This window comes from Megalobrama amblycephala, linkage group LG11, assembly GCF_018812025.1.
Source record: "Megalobrama amblycephala isolate DHTTF-2021 linkage group LG11, ASM1881202v1, whole genome shotgun sequence".
NCBI classification, from domain to species: domain Eukaryota; kingdom Metazoa; phylum Chordata; class Actinopteri; order Cypriniformes; family Xenocyprididae; genus Megalobrama; species Megalobrama amblycephala.
The window spans coordinates 36,591,317-36,619,213 of NC_063054.1; the positions used below are offsets into that span (position 1 = coordinate 36,591,317).

General features: G+C 34.9%; 1 protein-coding gene across 3 annotated transcripts; it reads right to left on the reverse strand.

The window, feature by feature from the left end:
• Nucleotides 1–529: 529 nt before the first annotated feature.
• rbm25b (RNA binding motif protein 25b) lies at nucleotides 530–27,853 on the reverse strand. 3 transcript variants are annotated; one of them, XM_048207789.1, is made up of 19 exons: nucleotides 27,745–27,853; nucleotides 26,778–26,901; nucleotides 25,757–25,806; nucleotides 24,423–24,593; nucleotides 22,027–22,084; nucleotides 21,739–21,905; nucleotides 21,331–21,516; nucleotides 18,718–18,801; nucleotides 14,572–14,849; nucleotides 10,406–10,459; nucleotides 8,907–9,033; nucleotides 8,714–8,803; nucleotides 8,549–8,622; nucleotides 8,081–8,231; nucleotides 7,163–7,556; nucleotides 5,106–5,398; nucleotides 4,914–5,012; nucleotides 1,274–1,321; nucleotides 530–1,183 (listed from the first exon to the last, which is right to left on the reverse strand). In XM_048207789.1, the coding sequence occupies exons 2-19, from the start codon at nucleotides 26,881–26,883 to the stop codon at nucleotides 1,091–1,093; spliced, it is 2,523 nt and encodes an 840-aa protein (XP_048063746.1). In that variant the 5' UTR covers nucleotides 26,884–26,901; nucleotides 27,745–27,853; the 3' UTR covers nucleotides 530–1,090. The 3 variants fall into 3 exon arrangements, with proteins under 3 accessions (XP_048063746.1, XP_048063747.1, XP_048063748.1); XM_048207790.1 differs by lacking the exon at nucleotides 27,745–27,853 and adding an exon at nucleotides 27,257–27,631; XM_048207791.1 differs by lacking the exon at nucleotides 10,406–10,459.
• Between the last annotated feature and the right edge of the window lie 44 nt (nucleotides 27,854–27,897).

Here is a 27,897-nt window from a genome sequence, read left to right on the forward strand (position 1 = left end):
ATGTGTCTTTTCTTCTCCACTTGTTTTTGTATGACCCCGCTGACCCAATGAGCATTTTGCTGTCCCTTGGTCATGCTTTAACTTTGCAATTTCTAGTATTGCATTAGTATTGCGTCCTTCTCATGAATATGTAATAATTTTTGACTTTTCAGTCAGAGTTAAATCTCTTTTTTGGCTCATTTTTCCTGTAAAAGAAAACCTGCCTAATAATTCTGCACACCTGAATATAAGGCATTTTTCATTTCCAGCCTTCATGAACAATTATGTATCACTTATAAATGATTAAAAACAATATTAATAGTAGTTATTATGATTGATGTGGATTGGAATTGGTAAAATGTACTTGGAAAAAAAAATATGATCAAAAAAATCAACTTGCCTAATAATTCTGCACTCCCTGTATGTTAATATTCAAGAGTTTTAATTTTACTGTTGCTGAATTGAGGCCTCTAGCTCCCAAATAAATATGCAGGAATTAACATGCCGCTTCAAAGCTGAAACAAGGACAGAACACAGTAAAATGCACACATTTACTAAAAAAAAAATCACTTTTATTCAAAACACATCCACTGATAAGTACAAAAACAAAGACAATCGTTTTCATGTAATTCAGTTTTGCGAGAGACCTTCTGAACAGTGTTGGGGTCCAATCAACTGGTTTTGTTTTAGCGAAACAACTGGGGAAAACTCTTTGGTACGGTTGGTGAGGGCGACCAAAAGAACAGAAATGGTAAAATCACAACCCAGACGTGATTGGCAATCAATACAGTAAGAATTTACAATGGGTACTCACAGGAAGAACCGCTAACACCGGGCAAGATGACGCTACACTGAAGATGGATTCAACAGGAAGGCCCTGAGAAATCAAACCTCTTCCTCTCGGTAGCTAAAAACAGACGCTTAGAGTCGGTGCTCGCGGCTGCCGCAGTCTTGTGGAGGCGTCTGGGACGTGAAAAATGAATCGGCTCAATATTTATTAATTCCAAAAGTTTGGAAATGGTCGAGTTTCCCAAGTTGTTTTTAAACCTAGATGAGCTGTCCAGCCCAAACGGGAAGTAAAAAGCAAAGTTCATTTGCATTCAATGCTTGTTCATTTCCCAAGTCCAATCTTCTTGGCTTCAGTTTCATAAATCAATAGCCTCCACATTTTAACTATGAAGACCTCGGCCTCTTCATCCAGCACCTGAGGAGACGAGGGAAAATAGTTAGATAATGTGATCCGTCATAACGACACAATTGGAGTCTTCAAAATGGTGCAAAAGACCAAACTTACCATTGCAACGTCATCTAAGATCCCTTGTGGTGTACTGTGGGCCATCACCTGAGAAGAAACAGCAGCAGTCATTCTTAAAGTCTTACTGATTCATCTGGAAGTCACTTTGGATAAAAGCATCTGCTAAATGAATAAATGACCTAGTACAGAGCAATTACTGAGATTTAAATCAACTCGTTCAGAACATGTCACAATCAACACAAGACCGCCCACATTTACTTGACACTTGTTACTCATTTTATATGCAAAGTGTACAGCCAATCATATAAATTCTTTTACAGATATATCTATGAAGCAAGAGTGGTCGTTTATTTCTTTCCCTGGCATTGACTGAAGTTTAGGTCATTTATGACGCAACGTTTTCCCATCGTTGACGGAATTTTTCAGCAATCCATGTTTTCACTACAGTTATACAGTAGGGGCGCTATTAAGCATCTTCTGAAATGGTAAAGAATCTCCAGATCCAGAAACAAGCAATAAAGGCATGCAAAATAACACTTTGGGCTTTAAAAATGCTCTTCAGAAATCTATGGGTGACATCACGGACACTAAGTCCAATGCTTTATACAGTCTATAATCAAGATCTCACTCAAACAAGATAACTCAAGTTGGCAATTCTGTGTCATAAAAAACTCAACACAACGGGAATCAAAACAATGAAATCCCACTGACTGAGCTTAACACTCTGAGGTATCGTCGGCAATACCACCGTGGTTTTTTTCTTACCAGTGTGAAAGAGACTCAAAATACTCCGTCAATGTTGCACATACAATTAAGAGTTATACACCATTTTAATCTGTTGAATAACTTCCTTTATTTGTGTACACTCTGAGTAAAAACAAAATGTTGTGCTTTTTACAAAATAAAGAAAACTAACATGATGCGTGATCTCTCGTCTCCCTCTGAAGGAAGTCTGATAGTTCTCAGAAAATTAACTGTAACTTAGTGAATACTAATCACAAAAAAATTAGACTTATGTCTAAAGAAACGTTGAAATGTCAGGTTTTAAATCGTGTAAGTAAAATCGAAAACAAAAATTCTGTGTTTATGTAATCTGTATGAAAAGAGAGCCATGTCAGAAGTCCGTGATTCAGCTCATTATCCGCTAATGCGGCCACGCCCACGGAGGGAGCGCTATTCAGACGCAAATTCAGTCAATACATGCATACATCGTCTCAACCGTGTATTTATTGTCTTCAAAAGTGTTTTGAATAGCCTATAGTTAGCGATCTCTGTCCTCTGTTAGTTCCTGGATTGTCACATGGTATCTGTTCTTCTTTAGGAGGTATTTGTGAACTAAGGTGCACAGAGCGCCCTCCGGCTGCAAGTATGAATTGAAAACACAGTATCCAGCGCTCACAGTGATGACAAATATTGAATAAATATTACTCCTCTGTATAGAAAACTGATATAAACATATGAGAATCCATCAATATTTCTCCAAATGTGCATGCTTTTAAGCATATTAAGAAATTACGGTCAATATAAGATTTTAAGAGTCAAAATGTGAAGCTTGAGTCTTAGATCTTTTTAATGATGTATAGTTTGTCAACTGCACATTAACATTTAGGCTATATAATATAACAAATATAGTAGCCTATATGAAATGCCCTAGAGGTAGGAATGTTCAGACGCTTTGCATCACAGAAATACATTATATTTTAAAGTATATTAAAATAGAAAACCATTATTTGGTTAGAGACTTGAGACTTCTTTTAAAAACATTATAATGGCAATGTGTTCAATATTTTGACTGGTACTGTAATTCAACATAGGCCTATACAAAATTTTCTTCACATCATGTGCAATAATACGTGCATGCATGAGATCACAAAAATTATGTTTTTTTTGTCCAGAGTGTACATTAATCCTGTTATCAGCATGATCACAGAGGGTTTCACAGCCTACCTGACTGAAAGGCCTCATTATTTATGCAGGTCATTACAACTCATTATGCGATTATTTTGTCTTCTCAGGTGAGAATCACCCATTATTCATGATGATTTACGCCTCCACGCATACTGTGTTTCTTGACAAAAAGTGTCTTAAATTTAAATCTCTGTATTGTTTTATATGAACGAGTAGCCAGAATAATTTTTACTTAATTCTTAAGCAAAAACTCTAGTCTACAACCTCCAATACCCAGAAGTCTTGTGAACACAGATTTAATTTTTTTTTTTTGGCCTTATTTCAGTGACTTAAGTCTTTTGTTTTTTCAATAACCATGCATAAATGTGATTCCTTCAAAAACACAAACATGTACATACATGTTCCTCACATATTATTGTAGCCTAGTTTGTGCTGAATACAGTGTAATGACACTTTTGTCATTAATATGTTTATGAACAACTGAAAAAGCCCAAATGTCAGGGCATGTCAAAACGTCTCCAGGGCCCCAAAAATCCTCAGACCCCAGAGGGTTAAATCACAAATGGTGGCAAAAACCTGTCAAGAAACCTTAGAAGCGCCTACTGTAAAAAAAATTTAAGCTCCAATTATCTATGTTTTTTTTACATTTGACAAGAAAATACTATTTCAGTCTTTCTACTTTGAAATTTCATGTTTAATTCAATGCGTTACTTTGTAATTATGTCTGAAATTTACTAACAATTTCTGAGTGAACAAATAGTATATCCTACATAAGGCTGGACGATTATGGCCTAAAATCAAAACCTCGATTAATTGAACATTTTACCTCGATTACGATTAATGAACGATTATTTTGTTTCTGTTTTTTGTTTTATTTTTGCCCTCATAGTTCACTGACAAGGTTTGTACTGTAAATATGCTTGACTATTAAAGGTGAGATATTTTTTCCTATTGAAAGTGATCTGACGACATAGCTCACTTTCAGCAGTTATTGTATCTATGTTTGTAACATTTCTTACAGATTTCTGCTCGTTGTAAATCAGATACACATAAATTAGCACAGTACAGGTACGTAATGAGAGTGATTGCATGTGTGAATTAGTCATACGGTCTCTATTAATTGTGAAGCTGTGGGTTGCAAATAGTTCCTTTAAAAGTAGAAAAATATATGCTATAATAAGTTGAGTTTCTAAGCTACTTTAGTGATAAATCACAGGACAGCGCTGACAATTAGTTTCTGCGTTCCTCTATGTGCGCACGATCTTCACGTTTTGCACAGCTACTGTTTTATGTGTGTTCGTGCCACAATGCAGCTGTGTGAGAACAGTAGCTCGGAATAGTATACATCCAATCGTCTAAAATCGCTTGAATGTCCAAACTGGCAAAAGCAAATACAACTGACAAAGTTTAGTGAAGACGCAAGGTTCACCGCTCGCGCGCCGTCTCTGTGTGTTGAATCCACGTTCACCTCCGTGTTTTGCTTTTATCCCACTGACTGGGGCGGAGTCACATGGCTACAAACGCGATAGTATGTTTTTAAGGGGGAAGTATAATGGGATTAAAAAACCGAAATAACCGACATGGAAAAATTACTTTTCAATTAATCGTCCAGCCCTAATCCTACACCAATTTTATTTCAGTGTAGAATTTGGCCATTTTGATTGGTCTTCAATTTCACTTGAAATGGTCTTAAAATGTATGCACTATCATGGTCTTAAAATATATGCACTATCAATGTACGCTCGGACTCTAATGAAGAAATCGGGCTTACCTTGGAGCAAACAAAGTCAACTAATGTGGCTTCTTCTTCACCAATGTACTCTACAATCTTCTTATTGATCCATGGTCGAATACGCTTCTCCATAAGTGTCTGTGAATGGTAGGGATATTCAAAAACACAAGTTATACAACATTAAAACACAGCTGGACGAATAAGAAGCAACACGACAAACATCACTCTTACCGTGTCGACGACGGACCAGTCGAGCGGGTAGTTGAAAAGCTCTGGTTTGGCCGTGGGAATCTTTTCGATCAGACTCTTGATGTGTTTGCGCTTCTCTTCCGTATTGACTCCTTTGCCGCCGCCCACCACACCCAAGTCTGCTCCCTTCTCCTCATCCTCATAGTCTAAAGGCACCAGCTTCCTTTTCCGAGGCGCCTCGTCCACCTCATCGTCGTCGAAGCGGTTGAAGACGCTTTCCACCGGCAGCTTCTTCCGTTTGGCTACGCTGGGCTGTCCCGGGCTACCAGACGAACCTTACGATGGGATAAAAAAACGAACATTTATTTACATATTCACTTTATACAGTGTGGATTGCTTCAAAGCAGCTTTACAGTAATAAACAAGAAAATAACAGTATTAATTTTGCAAAATTCTTCAATTATGAAACTATTTCAGCTGTAAATCAGCACTAAAAAGACAATAGTGTCATTATTCAGCTCAAGTCAGTTCAGTGTTGATTCAGTTTGGATCAATAACAGTGTGAATGTTAGCAATGTTGCATATTTCATTAGTTATGAAGTGAACTCAGTTTAACTAAAGCAGCTCTATAGAAGAAAATAGTCGTCATTCATCACAATCCAGTTGAATAACTATTGATTCAATTCATCAATTGAATTTATCAATTATGAAACATCAATTCAGACATAAAGCAGTATAAAATAAGTTTATGGACTTAGTTATAAATAAAATGTATAAAAGTAAAAAATACTATAAAAATATACTATATTTGAATAATTTGAATAACTTATTTTTCATTAATTAAACAAAAACTGTTTAAAAAATAATGAAATAATTCATTTAAATACTATATTTGAATACGTTTATCAATATTTTTCATTAAAAATCATTTAAAAATTAAACGTATTCAAATAGTATTTAAATTGATTTTTATTTAATTTTGTTTTTAATAAAATATTATTATTAATGCTATTATTATCTGTTAAATAACAGTGTTGATGCAACAAAATTAATCAATTATGAAAGTCAATTCAGATATAAAACAGCTCTACAGAAGATAAGTCATTATTCAGCTCAATTCAGTTCAACTGTATTGATTCAATTCATCAATTGAATTTATCAATTATGAAACATCAATTCAGATATAAAGCAGTATAAAATAAGTTTATGGACTTAGTTATAAATAAAACATAAAAGTAAAAAATACTATAAAAAATATACTATATTTGAATAACTTATTTTTCATCAATTCAACAAAAATCTGTTTAAAAAATGAAATATTTCATTTAAATACTATATTTGAATATATTTATCAATATTTTTCATTAACAAATCATTTAAAAATTAAATGTATTCAAATAGTATTTAAATTGATTTTTATTTAATTTTGTTTTTTAATAAAATATTATTGTTAATACTATTATTATCTGTTAAATAGTGTTGATGCAACAAAATTAATCAATTATCAAAGTCAATTCAGATATAAAGTCATTATTCAGTTCAATTCAGTTCAACTGTATTGATTCAGTTCATCAATTGAATTTATCAATTATGAAGCATGAATTCAGATATAAAGAAGTAGTATGTTTACTGACTTAGTTATGAATAAAATGTATAAAAAATTAAAATAATGAAATAAAATAATTCAATCAAATATTATATTTGAACATATTTAAGCAAATTATTTTAGATTAATTAAAAAAAATAATGAAATAATTCATTTAAATACTGTTTGAATATATTTATCAATATATTTTTCATAAAAATAAAACAATTTAAAATTAAATGTATTCAAATAGAACTTAAATGGGTTTTATTTTTTAATATTATTATGCAATTATTATCATCAGTAAAATAACAGTGTTGATGAAACATAATTAATCAATAATGAATCAATTTAGATATAAATCAGCTCTACAGAAGACAATTACTCAGCTCAATTTAGTTCAAGTTTTGTTAGTGTCAGTGCAGGATATCATGTGAAAACTGAGCTAAGAACTAGTTTTATTTGTTATTGGCCATAACATCCTGATCCAAAACTTTTCTGAAATCAAACTCACCTAGTTTGAGGCTAAGGCCGATCTTGGGGCGGTTCTCATCCTGGAGCTGGACCTCTGGTGGCGAGTTCTCGTGAGGGATGATTATGCCGCAGGGCGACTCTTCTCTGGGCGTGTTGGGAGTGGCGTTACCGCTGGCTGAAGACACTGACGGGGCGGCCATGATGGGCCGCATGGTGGGTTTGAGGCAGGGTTTAGTCTCCTCTTCATCCTCTAGATCCTCCCCTTCCTCTACATCATCATCAGAGGGGATGTGAGCATGAGTTTCTACGGGTACCTTACGCCGATCTCGATCCCTGCCTCGGTCTCGCTCTTCTCGAGAGGGTTTGTGTTCCCTCTCCTCCTCTGGCTCAGGCTTCACGGGCGGCTGACGTAAACGTTCTGCCTCTTCCTCCATCTGATCAACACACACAAAGCAAAAAAAAAAAATTAGTAAGATATGAAACAGAAAAGAGCACAACAGACCAGTTTGGTTCCAGAAGTACTAAGAAGGATCCAAGCAACGAAACACGTAAAATTACTGACTCAATATGAATAAAATATATTTAAAAAATAATAATAAAATTATACAATAATTCATTAAAATATTGTTTCAAAAATTTATCAATTAATTTTTTTTTCATGAAAAATAAATCAAATGACAAAATATTCAAATATAATATTTAAATTATTTTATTAAATTAGTTATTACATTATCAGTGTGTCATTTAATTTATGAAAATAAATATAAAAATAAATATATTTAAATATAGTATTTCATTTATATATTTTTCATAAAAATTAAATTAAATAATTAATTTAAATAGTATATTTGAACATTTTTTAAATTTATATTAAAATATATTTAATTAACATAATATAAATGTATTTGCAAAACAGAAGTAAGAGAGTGACTCTGGAACGGTCCAATCGTGGACTCACCCTGCGCAGCTCAGCGTCTGGATCAGGATGTCCTTCTGCTAGCAGCCTCTGTCTGATCTCCTCCAGCTCTTCCTTCTCCCGTTTCCTGTCACGTTCATCCAGCTCCATCTCCTTCTCTCTGTCCCGCAGTCGCTTCTGAAGAGCGCTGCCCCTGCAGGCAAAGCAGAGTAACAGAATCCGTTTAGGTCACATCGAAATCTCATCACATTTCAGATGGTCTATTGCATACTGTACTCAAAAATGTCAAGAGATGGCTGAAATCACCAGATAAAATTGATATTACATTTCTGAGAATCAGTTCATGACGTTCATGGCATTAAATCTTTGTAACATAAACAATGTTTCGAGTCCCTTAGCAAGTAAACTAGACAGCCATCAGCTATCAAGGTTACGTGCTATTTCAGCTCTATCTGCCTCTAGATGTTACGTAAAAAGCTAATTGTACACGCAGTGGTACACAGAACTCACTTGTAGTATTTTGGGTCATCTCTGTCATCATCATAGTCCTCCAGAAACTCCTTCAGCCGTTTCCCTTCTTTAGCCTGAGAGGGCATATACTTAATAAATATATTTTATGCCAAACAGATTAGGCTGAATTGCTAATTTAAATACTTTGAGAAAAAGTTGCTTAACCATTTCACGCCGGCGTTCCTCCTCACGCTCCATCTCCTTGCTGTAGTCTCTAGCTTTCTTCCTCTCTCTGAGCTCCCAGTTCTTCAGACGCTGTTGACGACAGTAATTAAAGAAAATAAACAGTCTATCAAAACACCTAGTCATCCAATAATGTGATCAGATAGAGTGAATACAGACAAAGAAAGACACTCACCTCCTGATACGCCGCCTCTTTCTCTCGCAGCTTCCTCTCCAGTTTGCGCCGTTCGTATGCCTCTTCCTCATCTTCCTCACGATCGCGCTTCTTCTCCTTATCTCGGTCTCTATCACGACTCTGTTCTCTGAAAACAGACAACACCCAATCGCATGTGATGTGAGACAATTGTTGTAGACACAGAACTTTTGTTTTTGACCCACTACATTTGAATATTTTGGCATGTATATTTTGAAGCTCTACAAAAAAATATACAAAAAAAGATACCATTTCTTTAAAAGTAAAATTATCATAAATACCTTTTAACAATTAGCATATATATATATATATATATATATATATATATATATATATATATATATATATATATATATATATATATATATATATATATATATATATATATGTACAGTACAGTCAAAGTTTGGAACCACTAAGATTTTTAATGTTTTTAAAAGAAGTTTCGTCTGCTCACCAAGGCTACATTTATTTAATTAAAAATACAGTAAAAAACAGTAATATTGTGAAATATTATTACAATTTAAAATAACTGTTTTCTATTTGAATATATTTGACAAAGTAATTTATTCCTGTGATCAAAGCTGAATTTTCAGCATCATTACTCCAGTCTTCAGTGTCACATGATCCTTCAGAAATCATTCTAATATGATTATTTGCTGCTCAATAAACATTTATGATTATTTTCAATGTTGAAAACAGTTTTTACTTTTTTTTTTTTTTTTTCAGGATTCCTTGATGAATAGAAAGTTCAAAAGAACAGCATTTATCTGAAATACAAAGCTTCTGTAGCATTATACACTACCGTTCAAAAGTTTGGGGTCAGTAAGAATTTTTATTTTTATTATTTTGAAAAGAAATTAAAGAAATGAATACTTTTATTCAGCAAGGATGCATTAAATCAATCAAAAGTGGCAGTAAAGACATTTATAATGTTACAAAAGATTAGATTTCAGATAAACACTGTTCTTTTGAACTTTCTATTCATCAAATAATCCTGAAAAAAAATATTGTACACAAATATTGTGTACAATTGTAAACATTAAATGTTTCTTGAGCAGCAGATCAGCATATTAGAATGATTTCTGAAGGATCATGTGACACTGAAGACTGGAGTAATGATGCTGAAAATTCAGCTTTGCATCACAGGAATAAATTACTTTGTCAAATATATTTAAATAGTACACAGTTATTTTAAATTGTAATAATATTTCACAATATTACTGTTTTTTACTGTATTTTTAATTAAATAAATGTAGCCTTGGTGAGCAGACGAAACTTCTTTTAAAAACATTAAAAATCTTAGTGGTTCCAAACTTTTGGACTGTACTGTATATATATATATATATATATATATATATATATATATATATATATATATATATATATATATATATATATATATATATATATATATATATATATATATATATATATATATGGGGTGTAACGGTACACAAACATGATGGTTCAGTACGTACCTCGGTAATGAAGTCACGGTTTGGTACGGGCTCGGTACATCAGGGGGGAGAAAACTAAACATAAAATTGCTTCTTTTTCATTAAACAGTGGTTTATCGAAATGAATTCAATTCAAAACTCTCTTTAAATATATTCAATTATAATTAACATTTTCTTAAGGATAAAACACAAACAATATCTCAGCTAACACTGTAAACTATATACAGGGAGCCCTTTCTTACACATTACTATAATTACATTACAATTAACAACAGAGCATAAACTATTACATTCAGTTGCCATTTATTTTTTAGCTATAATTTAACAAAAAAAAAAAAAGGCAGGTTTTGCATTAACTTCTAAATCTAATTATACAATTATTTTTCTACTTCATTTCTGAAACATGATCATTTACACAGTTACTATCATAACTTGTTTTCATGACAAATTTATTTAAAAGATTAAATAATTTAGACATTACTAACTATACAAGCTAATATAGCGCATATATTTAGTGCAAAGTTAATTTCTCTACTGAACTAAAATGCTGTGGACACTGAATGACTTGCCTGAAGTAAATGTAATGCTACGTGAGACATTATTGTCAAGCTGTTTTATTGTTGTCTTTCTGCGGTTGAAACACTGGTTTAGAGATTACATGTAAAAATATCTATGCATAAATCATCTGTTCCTCTTCTGCTCTTTTTCCTGTTGTGGCAGTTAGCAAATAGCTTTGCATTACAACGTGTGGATTGGAGTGTGGATCGCCTGTGACTGACTGCATTCGTTGTCTGACTGTATAAACCGAACCGTGACGGTTCGGGACGAATATATGTACCGTTACACCATATATCTACACATACACATACACACACACACACACACACACACACACACCTTTTAACAATTTGTATATTCATAAAGCAATTTTAATAAATAAAATGAGTTAAATATAAATGACAAAATGTTAATACAAATATATATTAGGGCTGCATGATTAATCAAAATTAAAGCAAACACAATTTGGCAAAGGCTGCATTTTTTATGCATAGCTTGTCAGTGAAGCACGAATAAATGCAGTCGTAAATGCTGCTCCGTCTGAAAGCCAGAGGGCGCTCTGGCGCAGAAATTTCAAATATGCCCCGCAGAAGTACAATAACACACGTAGTTGCATAAAATCCCTATGAGAATCATACTGTCACTGTAGCTGAATAAGCAGAAGATTGAAAAGCTTTGATTAAACGTGACTAATAAACACACGACTAGGACAATATATGGTTTATTCAAGTTCTTCAAGCCTTCTCTGGGATTTTCATGATATTAAAGTATATTTATAATGCAATGCTAATCGACATAGCCTTTATCACTGTATAGAATACTATGAAATAATATGAGGTAGTGTTGCACGATATACCGGTACTAGAAAGGTATCGCAATACCCTGCTTTTAAAAACGGTCCGGTTCTTCATTTTATTAGTACCAGTACTTTGAGAGTGCCAGCTGTATTTCGACAGCAGGGGGCAGCGTGCGTGCAGCGCGCTGCTTCTAAGGCAAATTGAGTGCGTCTTTATTCCTCTCAACTGCGCAACGGCTTTTATGGTGACGAAACGAGAGGTATGGTTGCAAATACAGGTGCTCTTGCAGACCGTCCACAAATTGTTGAGAAAGCAGATGCACGAAGTGAAATATGGCATTATTTTGCTTACATTGCCGACAGCCAGGGCAAGCCCACGTACACCACAAAGCCCGTCTGCAAAAGATGTTACAAAATAATGCAAGCGAAGGGAGTCAAAAGCATCTTGCCGTCAAACATCCCGATTTGTACAAAGAATTTAAAGAGCGACAGGTAAGTGAATGTGATACCAGCATTATGTTTATGCTCTCAAACATTAAATAAGTGTTGTTTATTTATTTTACTCGTGCAAGCAGAACTCCGCAAAGAGGTGTATTATTGAGTCTTGAGTTTAATAAGTGATATCTGGTTGCAAAAATAAAATTAATTTAAAAATGCATAAATATGTGAAGGAAATACACAGTTATTTTAAACCAATTTATGCTTTAATAACATTGCTCTAATTATTTACAGTAATATAATTTTTACAAATAATCTTACTGTCAAAAACACATAAATGTATAAAAAAAACCATAACAGCAAATAATTCACGATTTTATTGAACATGAAAATAATAAACATTAAAAATTATATTAAATCTAACTCTAACTTCACGGCAATGAAGCTCAAATCCAGAATTATCAGCCTGCACACTGGTGAAGAAAGAAGTTCTGTCATATGTTATTTATTTACTTTTCCTGCTATTTTAGGTTTTTGCCATAGTATCGTTTAAGTATCGGTATCGTGATTTTAAGTTAGGTATCGTATCGAAGTCAAAATTTTGATATCGTGACAACACTAATATGATGTGTGCCTTATTCTGTGTAAGAAGCCACATCATCTCACAGAAGGACGTTATAGGATGTTCGTTGGACAAGAGGTTCATAAATGCATCACGTTTGGAAAGATGTTTAACGCGTGCTGCTTTTCAAATGCACGATATAAGCGACTCAAACCCAATGCTTTGAGATGGAGCGGCATTTACTACTGATCACAGAGCCGTGCTTCACTGACAAGCTGCGCATTAAAATAAACCGCTGCCTTTGCGATTTCATAATCGCACTGAGCCAGATTGGTTTAGGAGTGATTTCGTATCAATTGCGATTAATCATGCAGCCATATTCATAAATATAAATGTTGATAAAATAAGAACGATATAAATGTGAAAATGTTGATATACAGTGGCATGAAAAAGTATGTGAACCCCTTGCAGAATCTGTGAAAATGAGAATTATTTTAATAAAATAAGAGGGATAATAAAAAATGCATGTTATTTTTTTGTTTAGTACTGTCCTGAGTAAGATATTTTACATAAAAGATGTTTGCATTTAGTTCACAACACAAAACAATAGCTGAATTTATTAAAATAACCCCATTCATAAGTATATGAACCATTGATTCTCAATACTGTGTGTGGTTACCTGATGATCCACGACTGTTTTTGTGTTTTGTGATGGTTCATGAGTCTCTTGTTTGTTTTGAGCAGTTAAACTGAGCTCTGTTCTTCAGAAAAATCCTCCAGCTCCTGCAGATTCATCAGTTTTCAAGCATTTCTGCATGTTTGAACCCTTTCCAGCAGTGACTGTTTGATTTTGAGATTCATCTTTTCACACCGAGGACAACTGAGGGACTCAAACACAGCTATTAAAAAAGGTTCAAACATTCACTGATGCTCCAGAAGGAAACACGATGCATTAAGAGCCAGGGGGGTGAAAACTTTAGAACAGGATGAAGATGTCAATTTTTCTTATTTTATTTAAATATCATTGTTTTTCATTTAGTACTGCCCTTCGGAACCAACAGAAGATACTTGCATGTTTCCCGGCAGAAAAATTAAGCACAATTTAACTTGATATTTGAATTCAAAAGTTTTCACACCCCGACTCTTAATGCGTCGTGTTTCCTTCTGGAGCATCAGTGAATGTTTGAACCTTTTTTAATAGTTGAGTTTGAGTCTCTCAGTTGTCCTCGGTGTGAAAAGATGAATCTCAAAATCCTACAGTCACTGCTGGAAAGGGTTCAAATATGCAAAAATGCTTTAAAACTGATGAATCTGCAGGAGCTGGAGGATTTTTCTGAAGAACAGAGCTCAGTTTAACTGCTCAGGACAAACAAGAGACTCATGAACAACCATCACAAAACACAAAAACAGTCGTGGATCATCAGGTAACCACACACAGTATTGAGAATCAATGGTTCACATACTTATGAATGGGGTTATTTTAATAAATTCAGCTATTGTTTTGTGTTGTGAACTAAATGCAAACATCTTTTATGTAAAATATCTTACTCAGGACAGTACTAAACAAAAAATAACATGCATTTTTTATTATCCCTCTTATTTTATTAAAATAATTCTCATTTTCACAGATTCTGCAAGGGCTTCACATACTTTTTCATGCCACTGTATATTATTTTTTTAATGAATAAAAATATTTAAAAAATATATAAAAATACAAATTGTTAAAAAGTATTTTATATATAATTGAGCACTAGTGATAATTGATGGGAAAATTGGTGGAAACTGTGAAAGGAAACAAGACACACACACTTGATCACAGGAGGTTTGGTGTACCTGGATCGACTGCGGTCTTCGCTGCGGTCACGACTTCGGTCTCTCTCCCAGTCTCTCTCCCTCTCACGCTCACGCTCTTTCGTGCGCTCGCGGTCTCGATCTCTTTCTCTCTCCCTCTCGCGTTCTCGCTCTCTCTCGCGCTGCTCCCTCTCTCGGTCCTTCTCCCGCTCGCGGTCTCGGCGTTCGCGTTCCCTCTCGCGCTCCTTGTCTCTCTCCTTACGTTCGCGCTCCAGCTCTTGCCTCTCCTTCTCTCTCTTCCCCTTTTCTTCTTCCAATTTCTGTGGGAAAACGGGGAGGTAAGTTTTTAGATTAGCAACTACTCATGCGCAAGACGACTACATAACACTATCACTTTATGAGGAAGTGGTTTACAGTCCCTGCCATTCACATATCAACACATATAAAGAGATATTTATTAAATAAAATTATTAAAATTAGCTTTTTTTTTTAACAACCACGTTGAATTATTAATTATATTATCAGGAATTTGATTCGCAATACAAACATGAATCTACAGAGTCACATGATCAAAAATGTATTTAATTATTAACAGATCTTAAAAGTGAAGTGTGTAATTTTGAGTTGAATAAAAGGAAACCTGGAAACCACTTCTGAGATATAAATTTGACATTGCAAACAACTGAATTAGATGAGAAACAGTTGAGGGCGCTGCAATATCCGTTTCATCACATGATCAATAGAAAGAGGCTTCAATCCTTGTGAAACTAGTTGTTTGTGCACTTACAGGTGTTGACTAGCGACTCACAGTGCTTCCGTGGCCCTACAAGCCTTTATTGTTAGGCCTGGGAGGAAAAGCAGGTCAAAGGATTCACAAGGAAAAATAAAAAATACAGACTATTCTCTTTGCTTGCAACAATCTGACAAACAACTTCCAGACATTTTGAAAACGTTGTGACAGGAGCATTGCATACTGTATTTGTTAGATTTGTTTCTTTTTCTTTGCAGTTTCTCTGTGGTTTGGATAGAAAAGGCAACAAACGAAGGTGTAGAGACTGCTTACCCCACTGCAGAAGACATGGGCCTCGGAGGATCTGACTGAGCGATTATGAAACGCACTGAAGTCCAGCATGACACCCACGGCTTTAGCTTCATTTCAACAGCTCTCACGACGCAGTTTGCCAATATATCCATCTGGAGTGACATCTATCAACAGCTTCTACTTCCCAGAATACTAAAGTCCCCTGGATTAATTATAAATATAATTAAAAGAGTCTAATTTTACTACGAAACATGCTGAACTATTTCATAAGCGATGAACCGTGGGTGTTATGCAACTCTGAACAGCAGCAGCAAATGAACATGTAGACAGGAGGTGAAGAAAAGACAGGAAAATAAAATAAACTCCGGACACAGGCATTAAGCCGAAAACAGTTGCATAAACGTATTAAAAGGATGCTTTTAAATCGACTTTGCTTCAAAGTGACGCTGCTTTTAAATAACATTTCTACTGGTGAATTTGGGTTGTGTTTAACAGGGAAACAAGACAGGATAGATTAGTAGGCTATGCAAATCTTTAGATCAGTGAAATATCGGTCTTCATTTTTAACTAATAAGAACTAACATTACATTAATAACTACTTGCACATTTAAAAGTATTGCTATATGTTCTGGGTGGACTGTAGCATGTTGCTACTCACTTGCTAGGGTGATGTGGGTGGTTACTATCTGGTCCAATTTAATTTAAATAATGCTGAAAAAATTTAGATAGTAGATAAACAATTAAAAAAAAAAAAAATCAGAAGTGCTGCATTGGCAACTAAAAAATATGTTTAAGTTGAAGTACTAAATTTGCCAAATTACTAAAAACAAAATAAATGAAAGCTAAATAGAAACAATAATAATAAAAAGGTACAAAATTGCTCAAGCTTAAACTAAAATTAAAATAAATTAAAAATATATAAAATAAAAATCTAATTTAAAATTATAAATACTACATAGTATATAATACTAAAATAACTGTTGAAGACCGTAAACTTCAGTTTTTGACCCACATATTTTATATAATAAAAAAATATTTTATATATAGTGTCTGTCAAAAGTTTAGAAACACTGCAATTTTTTAATGTTTTGGAAATAAGTTAATATTCTGAAATAATATTGCAATTAGGGATGTGCAACGATTAATCATGATTAATCGTTTGCAAAATAAAAGTCTTTGTTAAAAAAGTCTGTGTTTACGTAATATGTGTGTGTTCTGTGTATAATAATTGTGTGTGTGTGTGTATATATATATATATATATATATATATATATATATATATATATATACATATATATATATATATATATATATATATATATATATATATATATATACATATACACACACACACACGTATAAATTTAAGAAATATATGCATGTTTAAATAAATATATATTTATATATGTTTTAATATTATATATAAATATAAATATTTTATATATAAATCTAACATTTTTCTTAAATATATACATGTGTCTGTATTTATATATACATAATTATTATACACAGAACACACACATATATTACGTAAACACAGACTTTTATTTTGCAAACGATTAATCGTGATGAATTGTTGCACATCCCTAATTGCAATTTAATATAATTGTTCTCTTTGTGCATATATAGTAAAATGTAACTTATTTCTGTGATTTTCAGCATCATTACTCCAGTGTCACTTTTTTTTTTTAAAGAAAAGAAATTAATACTTTTATTCAGCAAGGACACATTAAATTGATCAAAAGTCACATTTATAATGTTAAAAAAGATTTCTATTTAATAAATGTTTTAATACATGCAAATAAATGCTGTTAATTTAACTTTCTATTTATTAAAGAATATAAAAAAATTGCAGTTTCCACAAAAATATGAAGCAGCAAAAACTGTTTTCAACATTGATAATAATCCGAAATGTTTCTTGAGCATGAAATCAACATGAAATCAACATGAAATCAGAAAATGATTTCTGAAGGATCATGTGACACTGAAGACTGGAGTAATGATGCTGAAAATTCAGCTATGGGACTTTTTGCAATTGTAATAGTAATTTTGATCAGCTAGAAACTCCATCTGCATGATTGGAGGAATCATTCATGTCTTACGCACAACTGGAGCGAGACGGATGATGTGTTGAAGTTAAAAATTTAGTGTTTAGGATACTTCATAAATTAGATGTTAGCTGCTATTTTCTGTATTCGCCAAATGGGTTTTATAGTAATTCTGTGACTTTAGCCATACAAAATGTGAGAATACTAAAAAAAAGAAAGAGTACTAAAAAGTAGACATTCAGTGAGCACACAAACACACTTAAACACTTAACAGGAAAAGAAAAGAGTGCAAGCAAGCAGGAATGAAGAGAGATGCTGGCAGACTCAATCACAAAGCGAATTCATACCTGTAAAATCTTCAGAAAGTCCGTGTGCTGTGGAGGGGCGCCCCCTACTTTCACAAGAGCCGAATGGGCCAAATCACTGTTATTCAAGTCAGCAGTATTTATTATAGCACCAACATCACTTTTACTAGCAGACCCACACAGGTTCACTGGCCGCTCATGTCTTGGAGAACCAGAAAATATGAAGTTTACCAGCTTATCGTGTTTATAAACACCATAGAGTTGATCTCACACACTTTTTTGACACCCCTTGATATTATTTCGATATTAAATCCACCCCGCATGAGCAAAAGCTGCTATCAGAACGAGTCGGTGCAGTTGCCCCTGTGCGAGTCCTCCTGAAGGGGGCGCCCGGTACAAGTAGAGATAAATGGAAAGCTCATACTTACATCCTATCCTTGCAACTTTTTCCAAAGCTGTGAGATTCATCTTGGTTTAGTCACCATATGATCTCTATCATAATGGTGGGGTTTAATGAATAGATTAGCTTTTAGGTAAGTGCACAGAACGTCCATGCATTGTATGTGTGACTACATTTCCCACCCTTAACATGGAGGCCACGCTACAGTTTACAGTGCTACAAATGCTCTGGACTCAAATGAGGCCTAATTTCTGCTCTATATCAAATTAAATCTTAAATGTAATCAAGGTTTTGCTGTAATCTTATTCATGCTGGTATGTTGTCAAACTAAACTAGGTGTAAGAGGCTGTTGTGCTCTACCTGTGATATGGAGTAAATTAGCAAGTATTTTACCTTATGGGTATCGCGGAATTTGTTGATCTCCCTGGAAATCAAATCTCTTTTGTCATCTTCCATTTCCATGGCATTGATGTCGTCCTAAACAGCCAAAGACAGGAAATGGAGAACATGGTTAACCTGCGACCTTATTATGGAAGGCAAATGTGTGGCGATCACTTATAATGTTTTCGAAAGAAGTCTCTGACATTTGATCAAAAGAGAAATATGGTTTTTAATATTTTTTAAAAATGTAATTTATTCCTGTGATCAAAGCTGAATTTTCAGCATCATTACTCCAGTCTTCAGTGTCACATAATCATTCAGAAATCATGATTTGCTGCTTAATATTTTTGTTTCAGGATTCTTTGATTAATAGAGATTTCAGCGAATAGCGTTTAAAAGAAATTTTAAAAAAATATATTTTGTAACATTATAAATGCCTTAATCACTTTTGATAAATTTAATGAAACTCGCTTTTAATATTAGTATTAATTTCTATCTTTTTTTATCCTTTTTACCCTACCATTTTGAATGGTAGTGCATCACAGTTTTCACAAAAATATTAAGTCCCAGTTTTCAACATTGATAATCATAAATGTTTTTTGAGCAGCAAATCATCATATCAGAATGATTTCTGAAGGATCATGTGACACTGAAGACTGGAGTAATGATGCTGAAAATTCAGCTTTGATCACAGGAATAAATTACAATTTAAAATATATTAATTTATAAAATGGGTCATTCCATGTCAAATCAACCAATTTTCGGAAACTTCCGTATTAAATTTTTGATTTTATTAAAGGTGCCCTAGAATCAAAAATTGAATTTACCTTGGCATAGTTGAATAACAAGAGTTCAGTACATGGAAATGACATACAGTGAGTCTCAAACTCCATCGTTTCCTCCTTCTTATATAAATCTCATTTGTTTAAAAAACCTCAGAAGAACAGGCGAATCTCAACATAACACCAACTGTTACGTAACAGTCGGGATCATTAATATGTACGCCCCCAATATTTGCATATGCCAGCCCATGTTCAAGGCATTACACAAGGGCAAAACATCTGGATCTGTGCACAGCTGAATCATCAGACTAGGTAAGCAAGCAAGAACAATAGCGAAAAATGGCAGATGGAGCAATAATAACTGACATGATCCATGATAACATGATATTTTTAGTGATATTTGTGAATTGTCTTTCTAAATGTTTCGTTAGCATGTTGCTAATGTACTGTTAAATGTGGTTAAAGTTACCATTGTTTCTTACTGTATTCACGGAGACAAGAGAGCCGTTGCTATTTTCATTTTTAAACACTTGCAGTCTGTATAATTCATAAACACAACTTCATTCTTTATAAATCTCTCCAACAGTGTGTAATGTTAGCTTTAGCCACGGAGCACCATCAAACTCATTCAGAATCAAATGTAAACATCCAAATAAATACTATACTCACATGATCCGACACATGCATGCAGTATGCATGACGAACATCTTGTAAAGATCCATTTGAGGGTTATATTAGCTGTGTGAACTTTGTTTATGCACTGTATAACTGCACTTATAGTCGAGAGCTCGGGGTGGGCGGAGAGCACGAGATTTAAAGGGGCCGCAGCCTGAATCGGTGCATAGTTAATGATGCCCCAAAATAGGCAGTTAAAAAAAATGAATAAAAAAAATCTATGGGGTATTTTGAGCTGAAACTTCACAGACACATTCAGGGGACACCTTAGACTTATATTACATCTTTTAAAAAGACGTTCTACGGCACCTTTAATTTTTTTCCTGAAGAAAGACAAATATAAATAGCGATGAAAGCCAAAATATTAAATGTCATTAATGTACATTGACTGAGTAATCCACTATTTTGTAGAGGGGGGGTCAAAATGACACATTTGGTTTTTGACCATTGAAAATGGGTCAAATTCAACAAATTGAACATGGAGCCGCATTGAGATCCCCATATCTATGGGAATGAACTATATAGGGCCTTGAAAATTAAGATTTTAAAAGAAAAGTTTGCTTAGAAACCGAATCTAAAATCATATTGAGATATCTTTAATACTTTTAGTTACATGTGTGCAAACTTTGGAAAAGGAATATTTATGGAACTCAGGTATGCTCTACTCAATTGTGTTGATAAAAAAAAAAAAAAAAAAAAAAAAAAATAGACATTTCTAGTTTCAACATTATTTGTACTTCAAATATTCCTCTTTAAAAAGAAAAAAGTATCAGCTGTATGCAAAGTGACCCACATTTGATTTTCGACCACTAAAATTTACCAGTTTACTCAGGAATCCGCATTAAGATCTCAATATCTCCAGGATTTAACCATATAGGGTCTTTAAAATGAAGAAACCAAAAAGAAATGTTTGTTAAAAACCAAAATATAAAAAGATATTAAGATATCTCTTTAATACTTCTTAAATTACAGGCATGCAAACTTGGGGACAAAACACAAGAAGTGCTTTTTGCCATTTTTGGACTGTCACTGTTGGCATATAATGAAACAAAGATTTACTAAAGTCAACAGATTCTACTAATAGACCCATAAAAGGCTAATAGGCTGTAATTTGCCTCCAAATCTCAGGTGAAAATGGTCATTATGACCAAAATGAACTAAAGCCAACCTCGCCCTTCTTGTCTCTCCTCTTTTTGCGGCGACTCGACTCATCGTCCTGTGATGGAGCATTGAGCTCGCTTGAGTACTCCCGGATCAGGCCATCAATAGCACCTTTAACAATTTGGTCCCGCTTCTTAGTTTCTTCATCCAGAACCTCCTCTTCCTCTTCACCAGCGTCCTCTGCCTTGCCATTCTGAAAGACACACAGAAGATCACAACTCAGTATCTTTTTGTGGCTGAACGCATCTGATGTTGTCACAAAACACCAGTGAAATTTCACAGTTGTAGATACCAGTTGAAAAATCTAACATGCAACTGAAAACACAAATACTCTTCTCAATAAGTGAACACTGTTTAAGTAAACAGTACTTTTTATTTTAGTATCAGCTTGATATCAAACTAGTATCATACTAACTCCATTTTCACTGGCGGTCTTCTTCTTTGCTTTCCACTCGTCGAGTTGTGCTTTGGTTTTGGCATCGACTTTGACCAGAAGTTTCTTTTCTCCAATCTGCAGCTCATGTAGCAGCCGTAGAGCTCGTAGAGTAGATTCTGGCTCTTTGTACTCACAGAAACCAAACGCTGAAAGCAAGAAAGCAAAAAAAAAAATGTCTGTAAGTAGCCAGTCTGGCACTTTCACAACATACGCAGCCAACAAACTGAGCTTAAATGAAATGAGATGAGGTGTTAAAAACATATTTACCTTGGAGTTTCCCTGAGGCGCCTTGAACTCGTTTCCAGCTCAACACCAAACCACATTTCTGAAACACAATTGGTTATCATCAATATGAATCAAACTAACACTAAGTATGAAATGTAACTAAGAATTATTTCAATTTAGATTAAAGGATTAGTTCACTTTCAAATAAAATTTTCCTGATAATTTACTCACCCCCATGTCATCCAAGATGTTCATGTCTTTCTTTCTTCAGTCGAAAAGAAATAATCCAGGATTACTCTCCTTATAGTGGATTTAAATGGACTCCAAACGGTTGAAGGTCAAAATTACAGTTTCAGTGCAGCTTTAAAGAGCTTTAAAGCAGAAGCACATGCAAGGCGATCATGTGTGTTTATAAAGCATATACAGCTGTATTTTTTTCAAAAATGGCCAATTGTTTCTCTAGATAAGACCCTTATTCCTCGTCTGGTATCGTTTAAAGCTCTTTGAAGCTGCACTGAAACTGTGATTTTGACCTTCAACTGTTTAGAGTCCAGTGAAGTCCACTATATGGAGAAAAATCCTGGAATGTTTTCATCAAAAATCTTAATTTCTTTTCGACTGAAGAAAGAAAGACATGAACATCTTGGATGACATGTTCATCTTCAGTACACAAATGAAGATATTTTTAATGAAATCTGTGCAAGAACCAATGAGGTTCATTCTCGTGTTACGCAGCACGTTTGAGCTTCAGCAAGAACCAATGAGGTTCATTCTCGTGTTACGCAGCACGTTTGAGCTTCTGCAAGAACAAATGAGGTTCATTCTCATGTTACGCAGCACGTTTGAGCTTCTGCAAGAACCAGTGAGGTTCATTCTCGTGTTACGCAGCATGTTTGAGCTTCTGCAAGAACCAATGAGGTTCATTCTCGTGTTACGCAGCACGTTTGAGCTTCTGCAAGAACCAACGAGGTTCATTCTCGTGTTACGCAGCACGTTTGAGCTTCCTCAAGAACCAACGAGGTTCATTCTCGTGTTACGCAGCACGTTTGAGCTTCCGCAAGAACCAATGAGGTTCATTCTCGTGTTACGCAGCACGTTTGAGCTTCTGCAAGAACCAATGAGGTTCATTCTCGTGTTACGCAGCACGTTTGAGCTTCCGCAAGAACCAACGAGGTTCATTCTCATGTTACGCAGCACGTTTGAGCTTCCGCAAGAACCAACGAGGTTCATTCTCGTGTTACGCAGCACGTTTGAGCTTCTGCAAGAACCAATGAGGTTCATTCTCGTGTTACGCAGCACGTTTGAGCTTCTGCACGAACCAATGAGGTTCATTCTCGTGTTACGCAGCACGTTTGAGCTTCAGCAAGAACCAATGAGGTTCATTCTCGTGTTACGCAGCACGTTTGAGCTTCTGCAAGAACCAGTGAGGTTCATTCTCGTGTTACGCAGCACGTTTGAGCTTCAGCAAGAACCAATGAGGTTCATTCTCGTGTTACGCAGCACGTTTGAGCTTCAGCAAGAACCAATGAGGTTCATTCTCATGTTACGCAGCACGTTTGAGCTTCTGCAAGAACCAATGAGGTTCATTCTCGTGTTACGCAGCACGTTTGAGCTTCTGCAAGAACCAGTGAGGTTCATTCTCGTGTTACGCAGCACGTTTGAGCTTCAGCAAGAACCAATGAGGTTCATTCTCGTGTTACGCAGCACGTTTGAGCTTCAGCAAGAACCAATGAGGTTCATTCTCATGTTACGCAGCACGTTTGAGCTTCTGCAAGAACCAATGAGGTTCATTCTCGTGTTACGCAGCACTTTTGAGCTTCTGCAAGAACCAGTGAGGTTCATTCTCGTGTTATGCAGCACGTTTGAGCTTCTGCAAGAACCAGTGAGGTTCATTCTCGTGTTACGCAGCGTTTGAGCTTCTGCAAGAACCAATGAGGTTCATTCTCATGTTACGCAGCACGTTTGAGCTTCTGCAAGAACCAATGAGGTTCATTCTCGTGTTACGCAGCACGTTTGAGCTTCAGCAAGAACCAATGAGGTTCATTCTCGTGTTACGCAGCACGTTTGAGCTTCTGCAAGAACCAATGAGGTTCATTCTGGTGTTACGCAGCACGTTTGAGCTTCAGCAAGAACCAATGAGGTTCATTCTCATGTTACGCAGCACGTTTGAGCTTCTGCAAGAACCAATGAGGTTCATTCTCATGTTACGTAGCACGTTTGAGCTTCTGCAAGAACCAATGAGGTTCATTCTCGTGTTACGCAGCACGTTTGAGCTTCCGGAAGAGATTTGTTCTCTCACGCATCAAGCAGGTTCGGTTGAGCTTATGTTTATGTTCAGTGATCGATGTGAGGGTGAGTAAATTATGACAGAATTTTCATTTTTGGCTGAACTATCCCTTTAAGACTGGAGTCACTGGAGCTGATGTGGTCATACTCACGGCCAGCAGCTGTCTGATGAGCATGTCAGAGGCTTTCTCAGAGATGTTCCCCACAAATACAGTGGTTGTGGGACCGCTGTTGTCATCATCATCTTTTGCCCTAGCAGCTGCACTTTCCTTCCTGGGAGCAGCCATTTTACTAACCACAGACATCGTCGTGGGCACAAGAACCTGATACATCACATCACAATTAATATGCAGCCATGTGACAAAAAAATGTGATTGTGATTGATAAAAAACTGGCACATGGTTTCTCTCTTGAAATACTGATTCAACAGTTCACTGATTCAAGCATCACTATGGCGTATTTTTGTACTAAAATGTTTTTGTACAAACATATCGTCGCTGTGCGTCGGAAACCTTCTATGTAATTAAACAACGCATTGTTATAGATGATATTGTGACTTTATATGTGGTCAGACACAAGGTTTTTGAACAGCAAATTTCGGACATACTTGTTTTATGCATATTATAAAGGCTGCGTCTGAGGCAGTAAGTGCATTGCATTACGCTTTCATCAACTTACAAGTTATAAAGTTCATTGTATCTATGTGGGTGCTCAGTTTTGTTTTGTTTTGTTTTTTTGATATGGCCAAAATCTCATGTTATAAAAGATGAAGTGCTTTGCACAGGCTATTTAAGTATTGGCTATGACTCGATTACAAATGCTAGACTAAGACACTGCAAATACATAAAACATTAACCTATATATATTTTTCTTTATTTACCGTTGCATTGCAAACAAGCAGAGACCGTCCAAACTGCGTCCGCCACTTCGTTCAAGATTCAAGAAGCGGGTGGAGTTATGAGGTTTGACAGACAGTTTGAGGATCCAATGGAGATACAAGGTTTAGTCGCAAGCTCTTTTTAATACTTTTCATTTGTTAAATATTTGCAAAACCCACAGACAGACATAAAGGATGACTAATAGTAATGATTTCTAAAAATAAAATAAAATAAAAATGACGAAACATAGAGATACGAAGTTTCCGCCTAACAGCGACGATACGCAAGTAAATATTGCTGTTTATTACTCTGTATAATAAATAATTTATTAAATATCATTGATCCTTTTGTTATTTTATTGAAAAGCCTGCCTTGTTTTAACTAGACTGTTACTGTCTTAGTTCTTCAGTATCAAATTTTGAATTTACTTTGCAGCAATGAAAAAAAAAACACCCTTTTAAGACATTTCTGAGCAAAATACTTCAGAAAAGAAGTAAAAAAGAAATACTTTTTATAGTGGAAAATACTTGCATACATTTAGACTTGAAACGACTAGACAACTAATACAAATTAATCATTTTTTTTTCCCTATAATTAACAAATATTACCGTAGGGGCAGGAGTCATAATCCCCATGTGGACAGGAATCATTGGGGTTCCTAGGGGGTGAAAAAACAATATTATTAGAAAATATTCACCCTAATTTTAAATTGTCATACAAGTCACCTATTATAATAATGTAAATCAGGTGGATTAAACTTGATATTTAAGCACATTTAAAGGGTTAGTTCACCCAAAAATGAAAATTCTGTCATTTATTACTCACTCTCATGCCGTTCCACACCTGTAAGACCTTCGTTAATCTTCAGAACACAAATTAAGATATTTTTGTTGAAATCCGATGGCTCAGTGAGGCCAATGACATTTCCTCTCTCAAGATCCATTAATGTACTAAAAACATATCTAAATCAGTTCATGTGAGGACAGTGGTTCAATATTAATATTATAAAGCCATGAGAATATTTTTGGTGCGCCAAAAAAAACAAAATAATGACTTATTTAGTGATGGCCGATTTCAAAACACTGCTTCATGAAGATCCAGAGTGTTATGAATCAGTGTGTCGAATCCGCAGTTCGGAGCACCAAAGTCATGTGATTTCAGCAGTTTGACACGCAATCTGAATCATGATTCGACACTCTGATTCATAACGCTCCGAAGCAGTGTTTTGAAATCGGCCATCACTATATAAGTCATTATTTTGTTTTTTTGGCACACCAAAAATATTCTTGTTTCTTTATAATATTAATATTGAACCACTGTACTCACATGAACTGATTTAAATATGTTTTTTGTACATTAATGGATCTTGAGAGAGGAAATGCCATTGCTGGCTATGCAGGCCTCACTGAGCCATCGGATTTCAACAAAAATATCTTAATTTGTGTTCTGAAGATTAACGAAGGTCTTGCAGGTGTGGAACGACATGAGGGTGAGTAATTAATGACAGAATTTTAATTTTTGGGTGAACTAACCCTTTAAGGTTTACATGGTGTTCCTGTGAATTGAACCCATGACTTTGCCATTGCTAACACATTAGAAGGTCTGATTTATCTAATTTATCTTAATTACCGGGAGGCATCGATGGTGGAAATCCAGCAAACTGTGGTGGAGGGATTCCTGGTGGCATCGTTGGGATGCCTATTTGTGGCCGGTTGAGATGAGGAGGGAAAGACATCTTGGGCAAAACACCCACCTTATACAGAAGAGAAACACATGTCATTAAAGACTGAAAAAAACAGAGGCTTGTCAATGATATGTCAAAAATGTTTAGGCTGCTAAGATCTTCTCTTAAGTTAGTTCTGCAATTCCCCTCACATTTTTAGTCTATATTAGGATTACTTCACAGAGATGCAATGAATGTGCTTGAGTATAAAGCTGTTAAATTGTACATTTAACAGAGTAACAGCACATAATCAAACAAGCTTATTTATCAGCTCTAAATCAGCCAGAAAGCGACCTGAAAGGTCTGAAATAAACCTGAAATCAGCTGAAATGTCTGAAATTAATCTAAATGAGCTGAAATCATCCTGTCATAAATAAAAAGTCACCTGCGAACAAGCTGAAAGTGCTGAAATGAACTTGAAATCACATGTAAAGACTGAAAATCAACCTAAAATGAGATTGAAGGACTGAAATCGAGTTTAGATTAACCGAAAGACCTGAAATCAGCGAAGTGGTCTGAAATCAATTCAAAGGCCGATTTCACATTGGTATAACGTCTCCCAATGTGACAAATCATTGACGTTAGCTACGCAAATAAACAGGTGTATGATAGCAAACGCGCTTAAGCGGTGAAATTATGTTGCTTTTATGGTATTTATTAATTTTAAACCAATAAATCAGACCGGTTTGTCAGAAAATAACAGCGGGAATCGTTTCAGTCATACCGGGTAACAGCTAGCCGCGAGCTAACGTTCACAAAAAGCCTTTATTTTGACCTCTCTCAACGAATTAATTCGTTTTATCAAACTATTGTGCGAGACAATGAAAATATGAACTCTAAAAGATAACTAATAGTTTAATAAATATTACTCACTCAAATCAAATCGATATCAACTCGCTTCTCGCACGGAAAGTTCACCGGATCCGTGGTAAAAGCAACGAGCGATCGAACCTGCAGTTTCCGGTGAAATGGAATTCTGGGAAAAAAATAGGCAAGTTAAAAGACCTCTGATTACAAAACAACACA

Excerpts from the sequence above, each read along its gene's own strand:
- rbm25b (XM_048207789.1), bottom strand. The coding sequence starts at position 26,883 with ATGTCTTTCCCTCCTCATCTCAACCGGCCACAAATAGGCATCCCAACG. Across the intron at positions 18,802-21,330 it reads GGAGAGACAAGAAGGGCGAG|GACGACATCAATGCCATGGA; the intron begins GTTGGCTTTAGT and ends TTGGCTGTTTAG. Across the intron at positions 14,850-18,717 it reads AATTCCGCGATACCCATAAG|AAATTGGAAGAAGAAAAGGG; the intron begins GTAAAATACTTG and ends GTTTTCCCACAG.